This window comes from Camellia sinensis, chromosome 12 (genome assembly GCF_055761805.1).
Source record: "Camellia sinensis isolate YWXY chromosome 12, ASM5576180v1, whole genome shotgun sequence".
NCBI classification, from domain to species: Eukaryota; Viridiplantae; Streptophyta; class Magnoliopsida; order Ericales; family Theaceae; genus Camellia; species Camellia sinensis.
In genome coordinates this window covers 126,292,501-126,315,287 of record NC_138972.1, presented here as the reverse complement: position 1 = coordinate 126,315,287, position 22,787 = coordinate 126,292,501, and the positions used below count along the sequence as shown (strand labels likewise).

Here is a 22,787-nt window from a genome sequence, read left to right as displayed (position 1 = left end):
AATTTTTTTTAAATTATGTTCCCTTTCTATTTTTTTTTTTATGTGTTTTTATATAAAAAAAATTATATATATTATTTCTCAAAACACCTCCAATTAGAGAGCCTCTAAAATAGCGTATTCTGAAATGGGCCATAATTTTTTTTTGTTTTTTTGAACAATGGCTTGCTTGCCATTCAGCCATTGAATATATGCAGCTACCGCAGTGGCTCCATAGTAATTATCGGGGCATTTTGGGTTATTTATTTATTTATTTTTCTTCTGAAAAAAGCCCGGGCACAGCATATGGGCCCACCCAACAATTACTTGCCCCTTTGCTGCACGCACCCCCATGTTCTTCTCCACCACCACCTCCCATCTCCCTGTCTCTCACTTCTTGTGCTGTGTCCATCTCTGCTTAACTTGCCTGAAGTTGCAGTCTCTCTCTCTCTCCTCTTCTCTATCTCTCCCCTAGGGTTTGCTCCTTCACTGAATCAGCCCCCATCTTCTCTCCACTCTCACCCCAGTAAGTTCATACACACTCATTTTCACTTTTTTAATTTCTTAATCATTTTTTTTTATTTTTATTTGTAGTCTCTGAACTCTCTCTCTCTCTGTGCTTGTTGCTTTTTGCAGATGCTAGATTAGAAGCTCACTAGCTTTCTTTTGTCATCTGGTAAATCTTTAGTTCTCTACTTTCTCTCTATCCATGTTTTCACTCTTTTTTTACTCTATATGTATGTATGTATGTAATGTGGTTTTGGTTAGTTCATCTTTGATTGGTATGGTTTGTTGGTGAATGTGCTGTGGTTAGGTTTTTTGATAATGTCGTCGAGAGGGGGCTCTGATCAGCCGCCGCAGCCGCAGCCGCAGCCGCAGCGGCGGATCATGCGGACTCAGACGGCTGGGAATCTCGGAGAGTCGATTTTCGACAGTGAGGTGGTGCCGTCCTCGCTTGTTGAGATTGCTCCGATTCTCCGTGTTGCCAATGAAGTTGAAAAAGCCAACCCAAGGGTTGCTTATCTCTGTAAGTTCATTATTTCTTCTTTGTTTTTGTACACACATTCATACTCATACACATACATATATATGTTGATTTATTAGTGGTTTCAGTTTCTACATTGTGTAAGAATTGAAGAATGTTGATTGGCTAGTCTCTGTAACTTGATTATTTATTCTTTCATATACATATGTGTTGATTTTTAGTGTTTTCGGTTTCTACATTGTTTAAAAATTGGGATTTTGGTTGTGTTTGAGTGGGCACAATGTGTGAGTGTTACGGTTTTGATTGGTAGAGAGGAGTAGGGGGCTTACAATTTTATGTTGGGGATGAGAGAACAACATTGGGCTAAGTAATTGATTATTGGCTTGGAGGATGGTCATGTAGTGTTTCAGGATTATTAAATAATTTCCCTGTTTGGTTTAGGGGATTATGTTGATCTGGCTATTTAGACCTTGTATTCATCTGTAACTTTGAGTGGTGTTTTCTGGAATCATACGACACTTTGGAGGCACTTCTCTATTTAGATTAACTGTCAAGTTTTAGGTATCTATTAGCGCGCCACACCTTAAGTTTTTATTTATAGTCGTACTGAAATTATGCCCAATCGTCCCATAACACCTGTAATGGGCCGTTATGACCGTTACTGCTGTTGTGTGACAGCGGCGGGCTCTCCTACATTTACAAGCCGTTGTTGGGCTGATTTTTTCCTCTTTCAACTTTTGTTTATTTATTCAACATTAATTAATGAACATAAATTTTATATGTAGTTGTCATATGTTGTGTAACTAAGTTATTTGTATAAATTTAAGGGTTTTCCAATAAAATAAGGTGCCCGTTTGGTAGAGCTGTGGGAAATTAATTATTGATTATGGCTTAATAGATTATAGATCATAGCTTTAAACATAAGTTGTTAACCGGTTTGGTGCAGCAACAGAGTAGTATTTGGTTGAATAAGCTGTAAAATAGTTTTTTGCTGTGTAATGTATTTTTTGCCTTTATAAGATATAAAAATTGTTAATTTTTCAATTTTTTTTTTCAGTTTTAATTTAAAAAAAAATTTATTTCATTAATTGTGAAATAAATTGTGCAATTTGTTTCATTGATTCATTACAATTAATATTCATGTATTTTGTTTCATTTATATCTATAATTTTTTTTCATTACAATTAATAATATAAAAATTGTTATTTTTTTAATTTATTAATTCATTACAAAATATACTAATTAATATATATATATATTTTTTTCTTCCTTTTTCTCTTCTCTCCTCTTTCATCAGTATGTCGTCGGTGGTCTGTAACCTTAGCCACCGCCGCGATCTAGAGTGATAGAGAGGGAGAGACGACGATAGTAGATCGCGACGATGGCGACTCTGGTTCAGATCGCGATGCGTAGGGTTTTGTCTTGAGATCATGATGACGACGACTCTGGTTAGGGTTGTCAATTGCGCGCTAGGGTTGATCGTCATCGCGATCGCGACTGCGATGCTTGAGAGAACATTGTCGATCGTGATAGATGGCTTGCAGTGGTGACGGCGACAATGCTAGGGTTTTGCTCCCTTTTTAGATCGCGACGAGAGAGACAAAAAAAGAGAGAAAAGAGAGATCGCGGAGAGAGAGAGAGAGAGAGAGAGAGAGAGAGATGAGCTCCGGTGACAAGCTCATTTGCTTTGCTCTCCTCTTTCATCTTTTTTGGCACTGCTGAAAATCGTCTCTCCACCGGAAATTGCCCCTCTCCTTTCGTGAGAGGGGGAGAATGAGTGTTTTTGTTTATATACCTGGTAGACTTGTAATGACTTGAAAGTGTGAAGGGCATTTAAGTCTTTTTATCCTTGACATTCAGCTTGCCGCTTAAGTTGAAAAAAATAAGCACCTTCCCCCCCCCCCCCCCCACCACCCCCCACCACAGCTAAAAAGCTCATTTTTCACTTATATAAAGCTATAATCTACACCATTAAGCTGAACCAAACAAACTAAAATAGTTTAAATTAAGCTGAAATAAGCTGAACATAAGCCCTACCAAATAGGGCTAAGAGCAATGATATTCATTCTCCACTTCTAACTTCATACACATTGTTTGCCTTTTAACTTCTCACAAGGGAAGTGTGAGAGGTTAAACGTGGAGTATGAATATCGTTCCTCTAAAATAAATGTTTGATTTATTTGTTAAAAAACATATGTAACCTTGAAGTTTGAAACACCGTAACTTTTGATAACAAAATAAATAACAAAGAAGTGGGGCATTTTGAATTGATGACGCATGAAATCAGTAACTATTCAAAGAAAACTGTGCTCTGTCGTCCATTTGATTCATAGATCGGCCACTCTTTTGCTAGAATTCTCACTCTCACATGTTTGTTACTTTTAATTTCTTGCTTCTTGTTTTTGTTTTATTGTCATATGTTCTTTATTTTGTGGATTCCTTTCACAATATATGCTTTCCAGTATTATGGCTGAAACATTCATTTAATTGTGTTTTGGGATGTAGGTCGGTTCTATGCTTTTGAGAAAGCTCATCGGCTGGATCCCACTTCTAGTGGTCGTGGTGTTCGTCAATTTAAAACTGCGCTTCTTCAACGCCTGGAAAGGGTAATCGTTGATAGTTACTTTTTCACATGAGTGACTTGCTAATTGATTATTTCACTTAATATATACATAAAATGCTTGGTATTTAGGCGAGTATATGCACTTAATAGACTTGAACACATTTCACTAAAATCTATACAAAAAATTAAAATGCTTGTTCTGTAGGTGAGTACATGCACTCAATAGACTTGGACAGTGCATTTATCCTTGTATGGAATAGTGGACCTTTAACTCGTTCATGCCGTGTAGTTTGTTGGCATGAACCCTCTTGTTTAGTGGGAACAATAACCTAAAATGTGTTTATCTATTGTTTGACTAGCTTCTTGATCTCTAGAATGAGAGAAAGGGAACAAAAAGAGTCAATCGGGCTTCTTGACTGTTTGTTGATAACAAAGTTTGTTTATTGTTTTGCCTCACCTTTTCTGAATTTGTAGAGTATCATATATTTATCATGTCTCCATTATGTGTTGCAATATGGTGTTGACTAATATTTGTGTTGTGTATTAAATTTGGACAAGGATGATAAGCTGACATTTGGCATGAATATACTAACCAAATGGGTAAATTGCACCATTATTCCCTATGATATTGTCAAGATTTCACTTTGGTTCCCATAGTTCCAATTTCATCAATTTTAACCATGCACTTCCTATTTGTGTTTCACTGTGATCCCTCCATAATCCGTTAGAAATTCAGATGGGAAAAAACCCATATGTGCCTCATGTTTGTGTGTTTTGAGGGATTTTACTTCTTTTGAGGACATTTCCAAACGAGGTTAGTGACACCCATATTTGAAAGCTGTTGTTTCTCTGAGTGTTGTGTGCTCACTGATGCGTAGGGCCATTCTAATGTTTCTTATTACCTGTTAATAACTCTCTTCCTATTTGCTAAAGGGTCTTTCTTTAATTTGCCTCAGGAGAATGATCCGACGTTGATGGGGAGAGTAAAGAAAAGTGATGCGCGTGAGATGCAGAGCTTTTATCAGCATTACTACAAAAAATATATCCAAGCTTTGCAAAATGCTGCTGATAAAGCTGATCGGTGAGTTTTCTGAGATATTTTGGAGCTTTTTATGCCACATGCTCAGCACTTGCTATTCCTGTTTCGTTTGATTTGTCTATTTTTTCTGTTTGTTAGTGCGCAGCTTACCAAAGCGTATCAAACTGCTAATGTTCTTTTTGAGGTTTTGAAGGCTGTCAATCAGACACAGGCTGTGGAAGTTGATCGTGAGGTGAAACTAAATGCCATCCTCTCTTGTTATCTGAAGTATTTATTTTGATGAGGGACCTTTTTCTTACGCGGGTTTCTTACAATTGCAAAGCTCAAATGACCATCAAACTTATAGGTTTGATTGCATAGAGGGTGTTTTCCACATGTCACTTGATATATTGATTGGCCTTGCACAGATATTGGAAACCCATGATAAAGTTGCAGAGAAGACTGAGATCTATGTTCCTTACAATATTCTTCCTCTTGATCCTGATAGTGCAAATCAGGCAATTATGAGATATCCAGAGGTTTGTTTCCAACTCCCAATGGGTTTTGGCTCCTGTATTGCTTCATCTTTGCTTTAAGCTTGTCCAAATTATGGTTTAAATACTATTGTTGGTTATTTAATTTGCAGATTCAAGCTGCTCTTTTAGCACTTCGTAACACCCGGGGTCTTCCATGGCCGAGGGACTACAAGAAGAAAAAAGATGAAGATATCCTAGACTGGCTTCAATCGATGTTTGGTTTCCAGGTAACAGTTTAGGATTGTTTTTGGTCTATGCATTTAGTTCTTGTATGATTGTGTTTGAAAAAGCTACTTGAATATGATGAAGAGCAAACTGCAATTATTTTTCTTCTGGTCCATGGATATTGATTTTGTTAATTAACTTGCAGAAGGATAATGTGGCAAATCAAAGGGAGCACCTCATTCTATTACTTGCTAATGTTCACATTCGGCAGTTCCCAAAACCTGATCAACAACCCAAGGTTTGTCTTCTGCTAGAATTTGTTCAATGGGGATATTTCACCTTCACTACTACCATCTTCCCCTCTTCTATCATGCCACCAACATCACCCATATTCCACCAAGTCCCAATGGCACAGCTGCCTCTATAATTGCTTCTGCTACAACTTTTGATGCCACTGCCATGATCATGTTGCCACAACATTCCTCCAAAATCATCATGATTGTTGTGGATCTTACATTATCCTTGCTATTAGTATCTTATCCACAGAATTGTGTTACCACTAATTTCTTACATGTTTAGAAGTGGGGTTTAAATTTCATTGCATGCAATTTTAACAAAACATATTTTTTTTTACTCAAATGATTTTCCAAAATTTTGTGCCAGAGTTGTCTGCATTAGCTGATATCATCTGTCCAATTAGTGGCTTTATTTATTTCAGAGCATGCAAGGAATATGTTTCTGTTGTGACTTGTCAGGAATGTGTGGTGGCTTGCAGAAAAGCTGATTTCAAAATGTGATGGCCTTTTCATGATAATTGTTGTCAGTTTAGTTGTCTGATCCTAAGAGAAGTATGAATACAGTCATGGGCTTAATGCAACTGCTTCTTATGGTTATGTTTTCCTCAACCTTTTTTCCTTTACCTCTGTTGCAGTCTTGCCTTGTTTTAAGGACCATATCTGTCGAAGGGCTTTCCTCTCAGCATCTGAAACAGTTTGACTGTTAACTAATAAAGTTATATAAAAAATGGCTGATTTTTTATTTATCAAAGAGCTTAAGTATGTCTAGATGTTGCCTTTATTTTAATTAGCCAATATGCTTTTATTTGCTTGGGAGACACTAATAGAAGTTTTCTTCATTTTTTGATTGCGTAGTTGGATGAACGTGCATTGAATGAAGTGATGAAGAAACTTTTCAAGAATTACAAAAAATGGTGCAAGTACTTGGATCGCAAAAGTAGTCTTTGGTGAGGCTTCTCATGATAGGACTGTTGATTCAAATAATAATTTCTCTTCATAATAGCTGGAAACGCTTTTATCTTGTGTCCAGGAGAGATGCTGTAATTACATTTCTTCACATAACTCATGAATGAGTTGCAGTTAGGTTATATTGTGATGTAGACTTGAGTTTTTCTATATGTAAAAGTCTTAGAAAAATCAGGAAAAGATACAACATTTCACATGGAAAGCTCTTTTGGCATCTGACATAGATGTGAGTGTCTAACATGCAAAAACGGATATGACCAGCCTCATTGTCGCTTGTAGGCTGTGTACAAAATAGGTTTTACGCATAGTCAATTTTTTTTATGTCAATTGTATCCTTTTAATTCTTATGTTATCAAACTGCAGGTTACCCACCATACAGCAGGAAATGCAACAGCGTAAATTATTATACATGGGACTCTATCTTCTTATATGGGGTGAAGCTGCAAACCTGAGATTCATGCCAGAATGCCTATGCTACATTTATCATCATGTATGTTTTGAATGTTTCTTTCTTTGTATAATGGCATTTGCTTTGATATGCATTGCTTTATTGCAGCATCACTGTTTCTGCTTATGCTCTGTTTGGTTAATGAAAAGAATACTAGAAAATGAATGTACAAAAATGTAAAATGGATGAAAGGAAAGTGAAAAGAAAAGTATATCTTCAACATGAATTTGGTTGAGTAGAATATTTCTCCAAAAATAGTTACATGAAAATAAGATTTTATTGTTTGAAATGAATTGCTCAAAATTTATGACTTGGATTAGAATCAGTTGGAGGCAAATGGATCCATATTGTTTGACCCCATTAGGACAAATGCTTGTTGAGTTGAAATGGCTTGAGTTAAATTGCATGCAAGTCAAAAGCAAATTGTGCCTTGAAATAGTGGTGTTGGATGCACGTCATGTGCCCATGCCCATCTCCTTAGGTGGGCTAATTCTATCTAAAATCAAATGAGAGGATGGGTAAACAATTTTCCAGCTTACAAAGATTTATATTACCTATGCAAGCATGTGTGACTTTTGGTATAAACCTGTGCAAGTTAGTTCTCTCTCTTCAGGGACCTTAAAAGACTGAAAAGATTGTGGCTGATGTTAGTTAATTTGGTGGCAGTTATATATTGGTTTTGATTTTGTCTCATGGAGTTGAGAATATCCAGTACACGACAACCTCTATTATTTAAAAAAAAAAAAAAAATTGTTTATTATTCCCTCTCTCTCTCTCTCTCTGTGTGTGTGTCATCTTGGATACTCCTGTTTTTTAAGGTAATACCTACAACTTTTCTTTTTAAATTTTATATTTCAAGTTTGAAGTGATTGAGATTTTTATTTTTATTTTTATAATGTTAGCTTCAATACTTTTCCTTATTTTTTCATGATTATCTTGAGAGAATATACTCACTCAGTTTGTTTTGTTTAGTTTTTGAAAACTGCTTTTGAGTTTTTTTGTTTAACTATGGTTTTTTTGTCTTTGGTATTTATTTTTTTCTTCATATTCTAGTCATTTTTTTTAGATGCACTTAAAAAGTAAAATATTTGTGAAGAAATCTGAAAAAAGTTTACTACAAATAAAAAAGAAAAGGAAAAATTGAGTTTTGGTTTTTCTTTAATTATTTTTTTTGGGAGAATTTTACATAATTTACTTTTTAGGTGCATCTAGATTAGGTACATTTAAAAAGTAAAAAAAATAGCATTCTTTAAAATATAAAAAAGTTCACTAAAGAAACAACACCTTTTTTTGACAATATTACAGCATTATTTGACGGTCTATCATTAAGTGGCCGATCTAAGGTCAAGGGGGTCAAATGAGAGGATTAGTGTACAGACAATCTTTCTTTACGAAGATTTTGATGAGTATGGCTAATAACAGAGGTTCATTGTCTGCCAGCTGATCTTTGTATTTACTAGTATCTACAAGTGCTCAAATTCGAGTCTTATTCTTGAATTTTTTGAGTGATTGAATAATACTCCCTTGTTCTTTTGAGTGTGGAGAAGTTTCAAATTTCAATATATTTATATAAAGGGAAAGAAGGATGGATGTGGAGGTGGAAAGAAAAGGGAGTTTTTCACTGCTCATGCTGGCCATTCACAACTGTGAATAAAAGAGAAAGAAAGGAGAAATGTAAATATTTGTTCTGGTTGAATTGAGTTGTTGTTTGTAAGTTCTACATGACAATATTAACACATTTTGCCTTCACTAGTTCTAGGAGGTTGTTTTGACCCTGTTTTTAGAATATCAGGTTCCTATATGAAATGTTTATGAGGTGATTTGTTTGTTCTATCTTCGGGTCTTCTTGCTTCTGGTCAAACATCATAAATTTCCACGGAGCATCTTTCGATCAAACATCTTCTCTGTGCTTTTATGAGACGATTTCATCTATCATCCTGTAATATAAATAGTAATAATAAATAGTGTGATATGATGACGGCAACTTATTTTCGGTTCTCATGTTTGTTGGTTATTGTAGATGGCATTTGAACTGTATGGCATGTTAGCTGGCAATGTCAGTCCAGTGACGGGGGAGAATGTGAAGCCAGCCTACGGAGGTGAAGAAGAGGCTTTCTTGAGGAAAGTTGTTACTCCTATTTATGAAGTGCTTGCAAAGGTATTGCATGCCTTGGTTTTTGGATCTCTTAGAAGTTCAGGTTTCATACTCCTGTAACATCATTTTTGACTTTGTTCTTAAAGGAGGCCAAAAGGAGCAGAAATGGGATATCAAAGCATTCCCAGTGGAGGAACTATGATGATTTGAATGAATACTTTTGGTATTACAATTTTTTTTTTTTGGGGGGATAATTTTGTCCTTGATTTTTGTACACCTTCAAATTATAACTTTGCCCTTGTAAAATTACAGGTCAGTTGACTGTTTCCGTTTAGGTTGGCCAATGCGAGCTGATGCTGATTTTTTTTGTCTGCCCACTGAACAGCATCGTTTTGAAAAAAAGGGGGTAAGCTTTAATTTAGTATCTTCTAATTATTATATTATTTTTTCTTTCCCTTTTTTGAATATTAGCTGTTGAGTTAGATAGTTTCATGTGCATCAATGCATCATTTACACAAATGAGCCCTCACTATTTATTTTTCTTTTGGATTGTGAAAAAGGCATGGTATTGGAGAAAGATGTTGAAAGGCATAAGTTAAAAAACATGTTCAGATGGATGAGTGGCATGGCAATAGAAAAAAGTGAGAGAATAAGAAGTGAATGTGGTTTTGTGAAGTTACAAATAGCATCCTCTGAAGACAAGAAGAGAAACTTAACCTAAGATTGATTGGGCATGTCTACGGCAGATAAACTAGTGTGTCGGTATGGAGGAATGTTATGAGCCAACTTGAAGGTGCACCAAGAAGAGAAAAGGAGGCTATTTATTAAGAACATGGATTGTGGTTGAGAGAAAATTCATGTCAATCTAATCATGCATATAGCTACATATGGAGCAGATTAGATAAGATATATAATGTAATTGATACCAAATAGTTGCTATTAAGGCTAGTTGAGTTGAGTAGGTAATGCCTTTGCTGGACGAAGGGTAGTGCACTAAATAAGATAGATGATGTATTTAATTAATCCTAAAAAATTGATATTTAGGTTAAAAGGGGCCACTGGTTTAGTGGTTAAAACTTGGTCCCTTGACCTTGAGTTTGTGGGTTCAAACTTTTGGATGGTCACTTTGTGTAAATAATCCAAGTGTTAGGTCAGTACCCAATATACCCCTTCCAGCCCTCATGCAATGGGACTGACTGGGAGTTTTTTTTTTTTTTGAGTAGATAGTTATGACTTTGCTGAATGAAGGGTAAAATGGATAGCATGCTTGGAGTTGCAGTCTTACTGAGTTTTGTATCTGTTCTGTTTTTTGTTTCTACAGACTACTGCCGCAACTAATTATAAAAACATTCTTTATGTCACTTGTAATGTTCTTAATTTCCATAATTTGTACTATAATGCTTTTTAAAGCTAAGCTTACCTGGAAGGTATTGTTTGATGGAGCTTAATATATGTTGATTATTGAAATATTCAGGATAACAAGCCAGCTGGTAGAGATCTGTGGGTGGGGAAAGTCAATTTTGTGGAGATACGATCGTATTGGCATATTTTTAGAAGCTTTGATAGAATGTGGAGTTTTTTTGTATTATGCTTACAGGTAGTTGCTTCTTGAATATGCATCTCCGTGTCTATTTGTGTGCATTTATGTATGTAAATTTATATTTCTTGCTATGATTTGACCTTCATTCTTGTTTACTTCTATTAAGGCTATGATAATTGTTGCATGGAATGGTTCGGGTGACCCAACCTCAATCTTCAGTTCTGATGTTTTGAAGAAAGTACTGAGTGTCTTTATAACGGCTGCAATATTGAAGCTTGGGCAAGGTAGGTTGTAATATTTCATTTTACTGCTTTGCCATTATATATAACTATTTCTGATTTGATAAGTTCTTGGAAGTCTTTTCCCATTTTTTACATCCGTAGATTCTATATTTTCCAGATTACATGCTTTGGGGCAAATGTAGTCTCCACTGCATTTGCAATTACAAGGTATAGTTTGACGGTCAGGATTCCATGGGCTGATAGTTACATCACATGTGATGTTGGGTACATCTAGGTACTGTGAATTTGAGATTTGTGGAGTGAATGTAGGTTTTGTTAGATATTCATGGAGTTAAATTACATTTAAGAGTAATGAGCAATAGTGCCTTTGTTCTGCGTGGGTGAAAAAGACGACCAGACAGTTAGAGCCTAGAAAGTTCAGATACTTTGTTTCACCACGTTAATGTGAAAGGAAATTTTCTTATCATGTTATGATTATTTGGACATGGCATCTGCTCACTTTATTTCTTTCTTCTTCCTTTTTTTCGAGTACTATAACAATAGCCATCTTCACCTGCATTGATACGTTGAACTGGAATTTTGGTTATTCTATGCATTAGTTGTAATTCCGTCGTTTTCTCCTTTTTGTTTTCGTTTTCCTCTCCCCTGGCCTGATTTTCTCCATATTGTAGTAAGTTAAAATTTTCTTTTTCAATTGAGAAGTATAGGATGCATATTTGTATTAACACTTCCCAACTGAATATTGTGACATGTTCATGATTTGGAGAATGAGAAGAAATCTGTCGTCTTTATGCAATGTGGTTACTAGTTATCATTTCTAAAGTTGTAATGCTGATTTTATGAGATATCTACTTCATAGCTGTTGTCATATGACTCTGCAGCTGTCCTTGATTTTGTCCTTAGTTGGAAAGCCAGGCAGAGCATGTCACTATATGTTAAGCTACGATACATATTGAAGGTTGTGTCTGCTGCTGCATGGGTGATCATTCTACCAATAACTTATGCTTATACTTGGGAGAATCCTCCTGGATTTGCTCAAACCATTAAAAGTTGGTTTGGCAATAATTCAAACTCTCCCTCGTTGTTTATTTTGGCTATCGTTATCTATTTGTCACCAAACATGCTTGCTGCGTTATTGTTTCTTTTCCCCTTCATCCGTCGATTCCTTGAGAGATCAAACTTTAGAGTTGTGATGCTGATGATGTGGTGGTCACAGGTATGTGTGTGTTGTTTCATTTATGTTTTTAGTTGTTTCACGTGATTGACAAAGCATTTAGTGTTGATAATAAATTAGTAATGATAATGAAATACCATTTCATGGTATATGAATCTAATTGACCTAAAGTTTGCATGATATTTGGCAGCCTCGGCTATATGTTGGAAGAGGGATGCATGAAAGCACATTTTCTCTTTTCAAGTAAGAATCGAATGGGTGGAATTTCTAATTAATTTGTTTAAAAAAAACATTGTTGATTTCTAATAATTATTTGTTTCAACTTTCAGGTACACAATGTTTTGGGTTCTTCTTATAATGACCAAGTTGGCATTCAGCTACTTTATAGAGGTGTTTTTCTTTTCCATTATCCATATTCTTCATTTCAGTTTGTACGCTAACATATTGTATGCAAATCTTTGATAATACTGGGTTGGCTGTTGTGACAGCAGTTAGTGTAGTTGAGAAAGTGTAGTGAGGATCATCTCTCTTAGTGGTTACAAAGAATTATTTTTGTAGTTCATGATGCAGAACGGTTGATGTGGATGTGTCTCACTCGTTGGATCTGCTTTGGTAATTTGATGAACATTGCGAGTTGAAAGAAGAAATTAAGGACTAGTTGAGAATTGACGTCAAAAGTAACTTTAGACCCATAAATTCGGTTAAAAAAAGAAAGAAAAGAAAGTCAACATAGGCTGAGAGAATCTTTTATTTTTTATTTTTTAATTTTTAATTAGGTTTGTAATTGTTGAAGAGGTCAGTGAAAGTGAAACTCTTTTGCTGTAGTATATAGAAAATTTTCAACAAGAGAAATTATTACTCTTTAAAAAATCAGATGATTGGATGCTTAATGGATAATTATCACGGCTTCCATATATACCATCCTTTCTATTCTCCCACAAAAAGGGCATTATCATGAGAGGAATAAGGAGTGTGGATTTTGGAGACTGGTAAATTGATTTTTGAAAGATGAATTAAGGTCTAAGAAGCATGGACGTGAACACATGACATGACACCGACACACTGACTAACAAATTTTCAAAAAATGTGGGACATGACACATGGGTGACACATGCGAAATGTATAATTTTGTATATTTATTATATGTCATATAAAAGGATAAATAATTATTATCCATGACACATGCAAAATATATAATTTTATATATTCATTATATGTCATATATAAGAATAAATAATTATTATATGTATATGAATATTTAACTCAAAGATAATAGTTTTTAAAGTCTAAAGGAAGAGAGTATGTATAAATTTACATTTTTTTTTTGGCTTTGTCATTGGCTTATTTTATTCAAACTTATAACGTGTTTCTTGTGTGTCTAAGCGTTGGGAAGTGTCCGACAAGTGTCGTCTGGTGTTGGTGTTAGACACTACACGTTAACTTCTTAGAAGGGTGGTGCTTCTTAGATGAAGCTGATGGAGGGCTTGTGCAAGTGGGGTTTAGGCTATGTAATAATGCCTTCACCTTATCTTTAAATCTGTGTTTGGATCTTTGATTTGAGGAGGGATTTGTGGAGGGAAAGGTGAAAAGCATTTAGCTTATATTTCATTGACTTTTCCTTTCCCTTATACAAATCGCTCCACAAATCCCAAGATCTAAGCACACCCTAAGTGATTGATCATGAATCGTCTGAAGGTTTATTTATTTAATTTTTTTTGGAAATTCTATTCTTTTTTCTTTTATTTTTTTTGTGGTTATTAACTTTTAAGATTCAAATTCTGAGCAATGGATAATATTTGCTATAAATGTTTTGAACAGAAATGAGTTTTGCTAGACTTACAGTTCCTTCAGGTATGGAGAAAGTTGTGTGGCATGCCTAATTTACATATTATCTTTGACATCAAGAGTCCTTCACAGAATAGATGCAGTAATTTGCGGAAGGCTCTATGCAGCATTTTATAATATTTGAGGGTTGATTCAGTTATTTTGTTAGTTTCTTTCACAATAAGAAAATCTTATATTTTCCATGAATGCAGTTTTTATTCCACCTCACTAAATTTTTGACCCTTGTCAGCTCTCCCAATATTTTTAGTAACCATGACCCAATTTCACCTTTATCTTTTTCAAGATTTTTGTCTGTTAATATTTTTATTTTGTTTCTCTGCTTTGAGTGTGAAAAATTATACGTATGAATGAAGGCTTACTACTTGATGTTAGAATTACGATATATTGTATTCATTTGTTACATTGGATTTCAGTAAAATCTTTGTTGTTATTTTGAAAAATGAATTTTACCAACCTTGATTTTATATGCAATCCAGTTATTTGTAACTTGTTTGATATCTTTTTCTGTTGCAGATAAAACCTTTAGTGAATCCGACAAAAGCTATCATGAGCATTCACATAACAAACTATCAGTGGCATGAATTCTTTCCTCGTGGTACAAAGCGTGAACAAAAGGATTGCTTGAATTTCTACTATATTGTTATTTGATTAATTGGTCTAACATGTTACTTTCTGCTTTGCAGCAAGGAATAATATTGGTGTTGTGATTGCACTTTGGGCTCCAATTATTCTTGTATGGGTTGAACTCGTTTCAGCACTTTTTCTGTCTCTTGTTCCTATTTGGCTTACTCTACATGCAATTTCTTACGTATTAATTATTTCCAGGTGTATTTTATGGACGTCCAAATCTGGTATGCTATATTCTCTACATTATTTGGAGGCATCTATGGTGCATTCCGTCGTCTTGGAGAGGTTAGTGGAACTTCTTTTCTTCACTCTATAACTTGCATAATTTGTGCCACCACTTATAATGCTTTATTTTGCTAATTGTCAGACCAAAATACCCTAAGGCTATGTGGTCATGAAACATTAGCCAAAAAAAAAGTGAAAACAGTTACTAAATATAGATAATGGATATATAACTTAGTGCTAATTATGAAGGGGAAGGTCTGGCTTCCAACCTAATGCATTTGTAAACTAGGCTTAGTGCTTAGTATTTCTTCATGATCAGTTAGATCCAACAACCTTCGTACACAAACTTTGTCAGTTCATATAGGATGAAGGTTTCAAAAAAAAATAAAAATAGCATGTGTATTTGCTGCTCACCATTGTCTATTATTTCTTGACACTTGCCTTGGAATCTTTTTAACATATTACAGACTATTCATCTTCCAAACTTCTATTTTTTTAGATTCTTTTCTTCTGGCTCAAAGCTTGAATTCAAAGACAAACTAGGGCAATTGAGGAAGTATAGCTCGGCTTTCTTGCCCATATTCAACCTAAGTCAATTGTTTATTATGTTTCTCTATTTGATCATTCAACATTTTTTGTGTTTTTTTATAAGCAATTTTATTTCAATTTTTGCAACCAAATAAATAATGTGATATATAGAAGGAGGTAAAGAGTAAAATTGGCGGCACTTGTGAACTGTTGAAGGGGGAAAGAAAAATTTATCACTGCTTCAAGTATGTTTCTGATATTGGAACTCTTTCACTACATTTGGTATGTTATATTCTTCAGCTGCATTAGACACGGGTGCATCCAGCCAAATTTTACCCTTGATGCCTATAATGCTAATAAAATAACAGTGTTTAAGCGTGCTTGACTCACTGTAACATGTCTGCCACCACCTCACTGTAACATATACACACTTCTGTTGTAACTTATGCTCCAACTTTATGCTTGTGTTCCAAACTATGACTTGGGCTTCAACATTTTGCCATGAAGAAGTTGACAGTTTTATATTGTTCTTTATCCCTTTTCTGCTGGAGAGGATACAAAATTTAGCTTATGATTTCTACATTTTTTTAAGATTGGCCTAATGCGCTGTGATATGTATGGCATTGTTGTTTTTACTGGTTGTTCTTATTCATGTTAGGTATTTAGATGTTTGGGACATTTGCTTTGGTCCCAATTTTTTGTAGTTTGTTATTAGCTTGAGTGATATCTCCTATTATGAAAAATAAGGAGAGAAACGGAAAACAAATAAAAAAAGAAATGAAGGGAAACAAGGGTTTCAGATTACATAATCGTGTCTTTTTTACATGCTGGAGTTCATTCCAGTGAAATCCAATGTTGGTCATGTGATTCCTCTGCGTGTGAAAAGAATACATGATTCAGTTTAGTTGAACACCTGAATATGGGCACTTTTAGTTGCACACCTGAATAAGGGTACCTAAATTGGTTCCAATCTGTGGGAGAGTCCAATGAGTTATGTTACTTCTGTTAGTGATTTAAAATGAGAATTAACATGTCCCCCAAAATATATTATATAAGTAAATATATCCAAAATTGCTTTTTTAGTTCCAGATGTGTTAGCTACACTTTTAAGAATGAAGGTACAGAGTATAATAGTTTCTCCATTTGCAGAAAGTGTAAAGATGTTTATAGAAGGATGGCCATATTGGTGATGGGCTGGTGTTGTTTTGGGTTATTATGGACAACCTTTGCAATGTTTGAATGTGTAAGGATGAATATAATTGTGCTTTGTGCTGAGAAGAACAAGATAATTGGCTATAGCTAATGGGTATCAAGAAGCTTTGATGTGTAAATACAATGTGAGATGCATGTTTTTAAAATTAACATGATTTTATTTTCCAAAACCTAAAACTGTAATACAACTATATATATGCAGGTTTGTGAGTGGAACTGTACATGCCAAACCAAAAAAGAACTAATAAGGATATACACGTGTTTTTATGAATGTGATTTATCACAAGCTCATATCTGCATGTCCACGTGAGGACATTTGGGGCAAAAACATTGTTGAATTTCTTTTAATCATTAGTATGCATAATATTAAACAGCAGTCTATGGATTTGCTTAAGCATGATTTATGGTTTTGTAGTTTGAGTCTCTTTATTGTTCTTTACTTATTTGAAGCTTTATGATGTATGGGGCTTCTTCAATTTTATTTATGATTACTTAAACGCATCTCCATTTCCGTAACCTCTATTGCTTGCAGATTCGAACTTTAGGAATGCTAAGGTCCAGATTTCAATCATTGCCTGCTGCTTTTAATGCCTGTTTAATTCCGGAGGAAAAGAGTGAGCCAACAAAAAAGAAAGGACTACTGAAGTCCACTTTTTCTCGGAACTTTGCGAAGGTTATTTCATTTGCTACTCTCTAGAAAATATGGAAATTCCTTTCCTTCAATTTTATTTATCTAATAAAATTTTTCAGATCCCATCAAGCAATGATAAAGCAGCGGCAAGATTTGCTCAGTTATGGAACACAATAATCAGCAGTTTTAGAGAGGAGGATCTTATAAGTGATAGGTAATTATGGATGTGAAACTTTGCACAATACACCTATTTTTTTTTTTTTTTTTTTTTTTTTATGTTGTTTGACTCCTGCGATCTAACCTGTTTTTGTGTCCTAACATGTGTCGAGAATTTTTTTTGTCTTCTTCTGAATCTTATTGTATTCTGCTGTAGTATGTATAACTTTGTATCATTTCCAGGGAAATGGACCTGTTGCTTGTTCCATATTGGGCTGACCGTGAGTTGGACCTCATACAATGGCCTCCATTTTTGCTTGCTAGCAAGGTTTGTCACATGGTTCAAATTTGTTTAAAATGAAAGTGTTGCGAAATTCCCAATTGGAAGTGTTGCGAAAATGGAAGTATTGTAATAGTATGTAACATGATATCCAATTTTATTTATTTATTTCAATAAATTTGACCTAAGGGCAAATAGATATAAGTTAATATTCAAAGAATCAATTGAGAAAATAATGAAAGCTTGTCAATAAAAAAAAGTAATGAAAGTTTGAAAGAAGAAAAAGACAAGGTCATTTAACCTTGAGAGCAACTCAAGTCTTGTAGAACTTGAAAATTGGACATTCAAAACATGTAAATCTAAGATTTTTGCTAAAGTTTTATTTATTTATTTATTTTTGGGGTGCGAATTTAACAGCTAGAAAAAGAAAATAGAGAAAAATAGCCTAATACAAAATTTATAATATAAAAAAAAGCGCAATCGTCGTAATGGTGTTGTACCGGGGACTACGGCCTTTACATAACAGTGGTGGCTGTTACGGCTGTGAATTTCTATCACACCACTATAGCGGCCACAACGGGTGGTGGTAACCATTGAAACCATTATGTATGGTTACGGTTGCCTTTTAAAAACATGTTTGAGAATAATTTTGATCATTCAAAGTAGAGAGATTCTACAGTGACGGGCAAGTGTATCATTGGATTGGCTTGCAAAGATAGGGAATTTTCTTGCAGAAGGTCTTGAGTAGCTGCTTTCTGATTCACTTAATAAACTTATTCTCTGATGATCAGTGGGTGGAAGCAACTTGCAAGTCTCTGGTCATATTAGTAGTTGTGATGGAATCTTTGAGAACTTACTAATCTTTGTCTCAAGGGTACATGATTTAACATAATTTTCTGATGACTATATATGTCTATTGGCTAGATCCCAATAGCGTTGGACATGGCTAAGGACAGCAATGGAAGGGATAAAGAGCTGAAAAAGCGGATTGAAGCTGACGACTATATGTCTTGTGCTGTTCGTGAGTGCTATGCTTCATTTCAAAACATTATTAAGATTTTGGTTCAGGGTGGTCGCGAAAAAGAGTAAGTTTTATTACATTCTTATAATTTTGATTGAGAAATGGATGTACATATTACATATTGATGCTTTGTTATATCATAATGCTTTATTTGTCCAAATGGCCTTTACAGGGTTATAGAATATATATTTACTGACGTTGACAAACATATAGAAGAAGGCAAGCTATTAACTGAATACAATATGGGTGGTCTTCCTAGCCTCTATGACCACTTTGTCAAGCTTATCAAGTACTTGGTATGTATTTGCAATATCATGGCAGTTGTTTTATGTGACTCGTTAACGGGATTTATGAAGTTCACACTGATGTAGTTTCATTTCTGCAGTTAGAGAATAAGCAGACAGACAGGGATCAGGTTGTGATTCTTTTCCAAGACATGCTGGAGGTTGTGACAAGAGACATGATGGAAGATCACATAAACAGGTGAAGCATTTTGATGTGATTGCTCCTGATTTTATACTAGTGACTTGATGCCATCTGATGTTGGTTACATTTTTTCTTCAACAGCTTGCTAGATTCTATCCATGGTGGATCAGGACATGGGGGCATGGTCCCCCTTGAATATCAATTATTTGCATCTGCTGGAGCAATAAATTTTCCGGTTCAAGAAACAGAAGCTTGGAAAGAGAAGGTGATTGGTGGAGATATCATAATGACAAATTTTAATTTCAAACTATTTACCTATTGATTCGTCCTCCTCTCTCCCCCCTCCCCCTCTCAAAAAAAAATAAAATAAAGTAGTACCTGTTAACTTTGATGCATTTCTGCAGATCAAACGGCTCGATCTATTGCTTACAGTGAAGGAGTCTGCAATGGACGTACCATCAAACCTAGAAGCTCGAAGGCGCATTTCATTTTTCTCAAATTCATTGTTTATGGACATGCCTTCAGCACCTAAAGTCCGCAATATGCTTTCCTTCTCGTAAGTTTTTCGAGTTCTTCTGCATGTGACCTTAGTTTTCCTTGTACGTGTGTGTTGTATATGGATGATTTGTTGGTCTTGTACTTGTTTTGTATTTTGTACTCTTATTGTAATTTTCAAAACTAAGCACTGAGGGGTAGTTTGGGAAGTGACTTTTTTAGTGACTTTTTGTCTAAAATATGAGATGAAAAAAACTAATATGTTTGGGAATGACTTTTTGACTTCTTACCAAAAGATATGCAAAAAATAGAGTGAATGACTTTTTTGTATGAGTTGAGATTTTTTTAGCTTTTGGAGTTTTCTAGTGGCTTTTCTACTTTTAGGCTAAAATATTAACTACCCAAACAAGGCCTAAACATTTTCTAAAATGTGTGGCCTAGCAGTGAAACCTCCGAAGCCCCTGTAAGAATGCATGTTTCTTCTGTACAAAGATTAGGTGCTGTATGCTATTATCTGCTATTATGAATCTTTTTCTCGTATGTTATTGATAATCAATTTCTTTTGTATGTGTTGTGGTGATGTTTCTCCTAGTGTTTTGACGCCTTACTACACGGAAGAGGTGCTCTTCTCTCTGCGTGAATTGGAAGTGCAAAATGAAGATGGGGTTTCCATCCTTTTTTACCTGCAGAAAATTTTTCCTGGTTAGATTTTCATTATGGGTGACATTGGTGAATTGTGTTTTTTTAATAGGCATTTCAAGCATTTGTTGTTTTTTTGCTGGTATCAAATTGGTCATGCAGATGAATGGAACAACTTTCTTGAGCGAGTAAAGCATGACAATGAAGAAGAATTTAAAGGATCGGATGAACTTGAAGAAGACAAACTAGAAAAACTACGCCTTTGGGCATCATATAGAGGCCAAACATTGACTAGGACTGGTAAGCTGTTTGTTTTAGTGTGTGGATGTGCTCAGATGCATGTCTGCATGTGTTTTTTCATTGGTTGTGTGTGTATGTGGTGAGAGTGTGTTCTGTAGCACCAAGATTTACTATTAGCACATCCATTCATTTTTCATTGTACTGACACATTATTACAAATGCCAGTAAGAGGCATGATGTATTACCGGAAAGCTTTGGAACTTCAGGCCTTCCTTGATATGGCCAAGGATGAAGGTACTTGCTTGTCCATTTGGAGAATTTGGGATCATTGATGTTATGCAGCTCTTCGCTTTGGTGTTAATAAAAATGCTAGCATTCTTTTTATTTGAATGAAAAAATTGTTATACATCAAGATACTCTGAATGCACTTTTGTTACTTGATGACTACCCATGATCAGATTTAATGGAAGGCTACAAGGCTGTTGAATTAAATATGGAGGATCAGATTAAAGGAGAAAGGTCATTGTGGGCACAATGTCAAGCAGTGGCCGATATGAAGTTTACATACGTGGTCTCATGTCAGCAATATGGGATTGACAAACGATCTGGAAATCCTCGTGCACAAGACATTCTAAGGCTTATGACAACGTATGTGTTCCGGTATAGTCTTTTGTGGATTTGGTGATTGTCATAATTTACCATTGTCATATTTCCTTGTCACAGGTATCCATCTCTTCGTGTAGCTTACATTGATGAGGTTGAAGAACCCAGCAAAGATGCATCTAAAAAAATTAACCAGAAGGTTTACTATTCTGAGCTAGTGAAGGCTGCTTTGCCTAAGTCTGCTAATTCTTCAGAGGCAGTACAGAATTTGGATCAGGTAAAAACTAAGGCTCTTTTAAAACAGACTTTGGATCAGTAGTTTTAAATTTAATAGGAGATAAGATAGTCTGAACCAAATACTACTCTACTTGATAGGGCTTAGATTGCTTACTGAGGTCATGAGATTTGCTGGAATTGATTGGAGGCATTGTCACTCCTGTAACTGATATTTGCCACATCATTCTTCACCCACACTCTCTGATATGGTGAAAATGAATTACAAAGTAAATAAACCATGAATTTGTGACAAGTTATTTACTTGAAAGTGTTGCTACCCAAAATCGCTTGGAAGAATCTACTGTTGCACATAAATAACTACTATGCTCTCATAAGGCACACTTGAAAATTATATAGATTTCCACATTTACTTAATTTGAGTCTCTTCCCGAAGAATAATGCTTCTTCATTTAAAGACAAAACTTATAATAGTTTACTAAATAAGAATGGCATAGTTGGAGGTGAGAATAAACAACACATATCATTTGAGAGAATCCAGTGAATTCACTAGTGGATCAAGATGCCTTGTGGATTGCATCACAAAGTTTGCCCTTTAATTATTAAAAGATACGTGGTATCTTTTAAATTCTGTGCTTTATCTTATGATTTACTGATGCAAGCGTTTAATTTCAAATCTCATAGAACTACTAATAAGAAGTGTAAATTGAGTACACCAAACTTTTGGGTCCAAAGAACATATGATTTGGAAATTCTACCCGAGTTACATTTACGCCGTGGTCTTGTTCTTAATGAACACGGTTGGCCTTCAAGTGCATCACCAATAAAAGTCTGTTTATTGAACTGCAATGAGAAACTTTTTAAAATGATTGTCTCGGTCCATGTACAGGTTATTTATCGAATAAAACTTCCTGGACCTGCTATCTTGGGTGAGGGAAAGCCAGAAAATCAGAATCATGCCATAATCTTCACACGTGGAGAAGGCTTGCAAACAATAGATATGAATCAGGTTTGGTGTTGTCATAGCCACTTGACATCAACCTAATATTTTAGCTTTGTATTAACTTTGTTGAAATATCCATATGCAGGATAACTACATGGAAGAAGCCTTAAAGATGAGGAACTTGCTTCAAGAATTTCTTAAAAAGCATGATGGTGTGAGGTTCCCTACTATACTTGGACTTAGGGAGCACATATTTACTGGAAGGTCTATACTTTTCTCTCGTCAGTTGGTCTTGTATTCAGATCACATTGCCTTTTATTATATTGTTCATTGTTCTCTCGCTGTTTGGTGCAGTGTTTCTTCTCTTGCATGGTTCATGTCAAATCAGGAGACAAGCTTTGTAACCATTGGTCAGAGATTGTTGGCGGACCCTTTAAAGTAATCTCTCTTCTCTTGGTGCTGATGATATGTTTTGTTTTTTCTCTTCTTTCTTTTTAGCATGCAGGCAATCAATAATAAGAATGCAACCCTCTAATTACTCCCACCCCTAAAGATGCTTTGTCCATCTTTTCCAATATACTTTTGTTTCCTAATCTAAAGAACAAAAAGATCAATGGTGAGTTTTATGAAATGAAAATATGCATTGGGTGCGCAGGAATAGAAGAATGAACAAGTTCA

General features: G+C 35.0%; 1 protein-coding gene across 1 annotated transcript in view; it reads left to right on the top strand.

The window, feature by feature from the left end:
- Nucleotides 1–290: 290 nt before the first annotated feature.
- LOC114286627 (callose synthase 3) overlaps nucleotides 291–22,787 on the top strand; it is a 26,880-nt gene continuing 4,383 nt past the window's right edge. Inside the window, exons 1-38 of the mRNA XM_028229802.2 lie at nucleotides 291–502; nucleotides 613–652; nucleotides 791–1,003; nucleotides 3,467–3,567; nucleotides 4,481–4,605; nucleotides 4,702–4,795; nucleotides 4,971–5,081; nucleotides 5,189–5,305; nucleotides 5,449–5,541; nucleotides 6,395–6,486; nucleotides 6,869–6,995; nucleotides 8,974–9,111; nucleotides 9,195–9,271; nucleotides 9,361–9,454; nucleotides 10,523–10,645; nucleotides 10,755–10,872; nucleotides 11,712–12,046; nucleotides 12,195–12,247; nucleotides 12,334–12,394; nucleotides 14,363–14,444; nucleotides 14,533–14,582; nucleotides 14,675–14,761; nucleotides 16,974–17,114; nucleotides 17,192–17,286; nucleotides 17,472–17,556; nucleotides 18,433–18,593; nucleotides 18,702–18,825; nucleotides 18,915–19,012; nucleotides 19,097–19,220; nucleotides 19,360–19,511; nucleotides 20,043–20,152; nucleotides 20,252–20,389; nucleotides 20,555–20,623; nucleotides 20,788–20,977; nucleotides 21,053–21,209; nucleotides 22,056–22,175; nucleotides 22,255–22,373; nucleotides 22,464–22,547. Coding sequence (XP_028085603.1) covers nucleotides 802–1,003; nucleotides 3,467–3,567; nucleotides 4,481–4,605; nucleotides 4,702–4,795; nucleotides 4,971–5,081; nucleotides 5,189–5,305; nucleotides 5,449–5,541; nucleotides 6,395–6,486; nucleotides 6,869–6,995; nucleotides 8,974–9,111; nucleotides 9,195–9,271; nucleotides 9,361–9,454; nucleotides 10,523–10,645; nucleotides 10,755–10,872; nucleotides 11,712–12,046; nucleotides 12,195–12,247; nucleotides 12,334–12,394; nucleotides 14,363–14,444; nucleotides 14,533–14,582; nucleotides 14,675–14,761; nucleotides 16,974–17,114; nucleotides 17,192–17,286; nucleotides 17,472–17,556; nucleotides 18,433–18,593; nucleotides 18,702–18,825; nucleotides 18,915–19,012; nucleotides 19,097–19,220; nucleotides 19,360–19,511; nucleotides 20,043–20,152; nucleotides 20,252–20,389; nucleotides 20,555–20,623; nucleotides 20,788–20,977; nucleotides 21,053–21,209; nucleotides 22,056–22,175; nucleotides 22,255–22,373; nucleotides 22,464–22,547 — 4,247 coding nt within the window. The 5' untranslated portion in view covers nucleotides 291–502; nucleotides 613–652; nucleotides 791–801. The remainder of the gene's footprint in view (nucleotides 503–612; nucleotides 653–790; nucleotides 1,004–3,466; nucleotides 3,568–4,480; nucleotides 4,606–4,701; nucleotides 4,796–4,970; nucleotides 5,082–5,188; nucleotides 5,306–5,448; nucleotides 5,542–6,394; nucleotides 6,487–6,868; nucleotides 6,996–8,973; nucleotides 9,112–9,194; nucleotides 9,272–9,360; nucleotides 9,455–10,522; nucleotides 10,646–10,754; nucleotides 10,873–11,711; nucleotides 12,047–12,194; nucleotides 12,248–12,333; nucleotides 12,395–14,362; nucleotides 14,445–14,532; nucleotides 14,583–14,674; nucleotides 14,762–16,973; nucleotides 17,115–17,191; nucleotides 17,287–17,471; nucleotides 17,557–18,432; nucleotides 18,594–18,701; nucleotides 18,826–18,914; nucleotides 19,013–19,096; nucleotides 19,221–19,359; nucleotides 19,512–20,042; nucleotides 20,153–20,251; nucleotides 20,390–20,554; nucleotides 20,624–20,787; nucleotides 20,978–21,052; nucleotides 21,210–22,055; nucleotides 22,176–22,254; nucleotides 22,374–22,463; nucleotides 22,548–22,787) is intronic.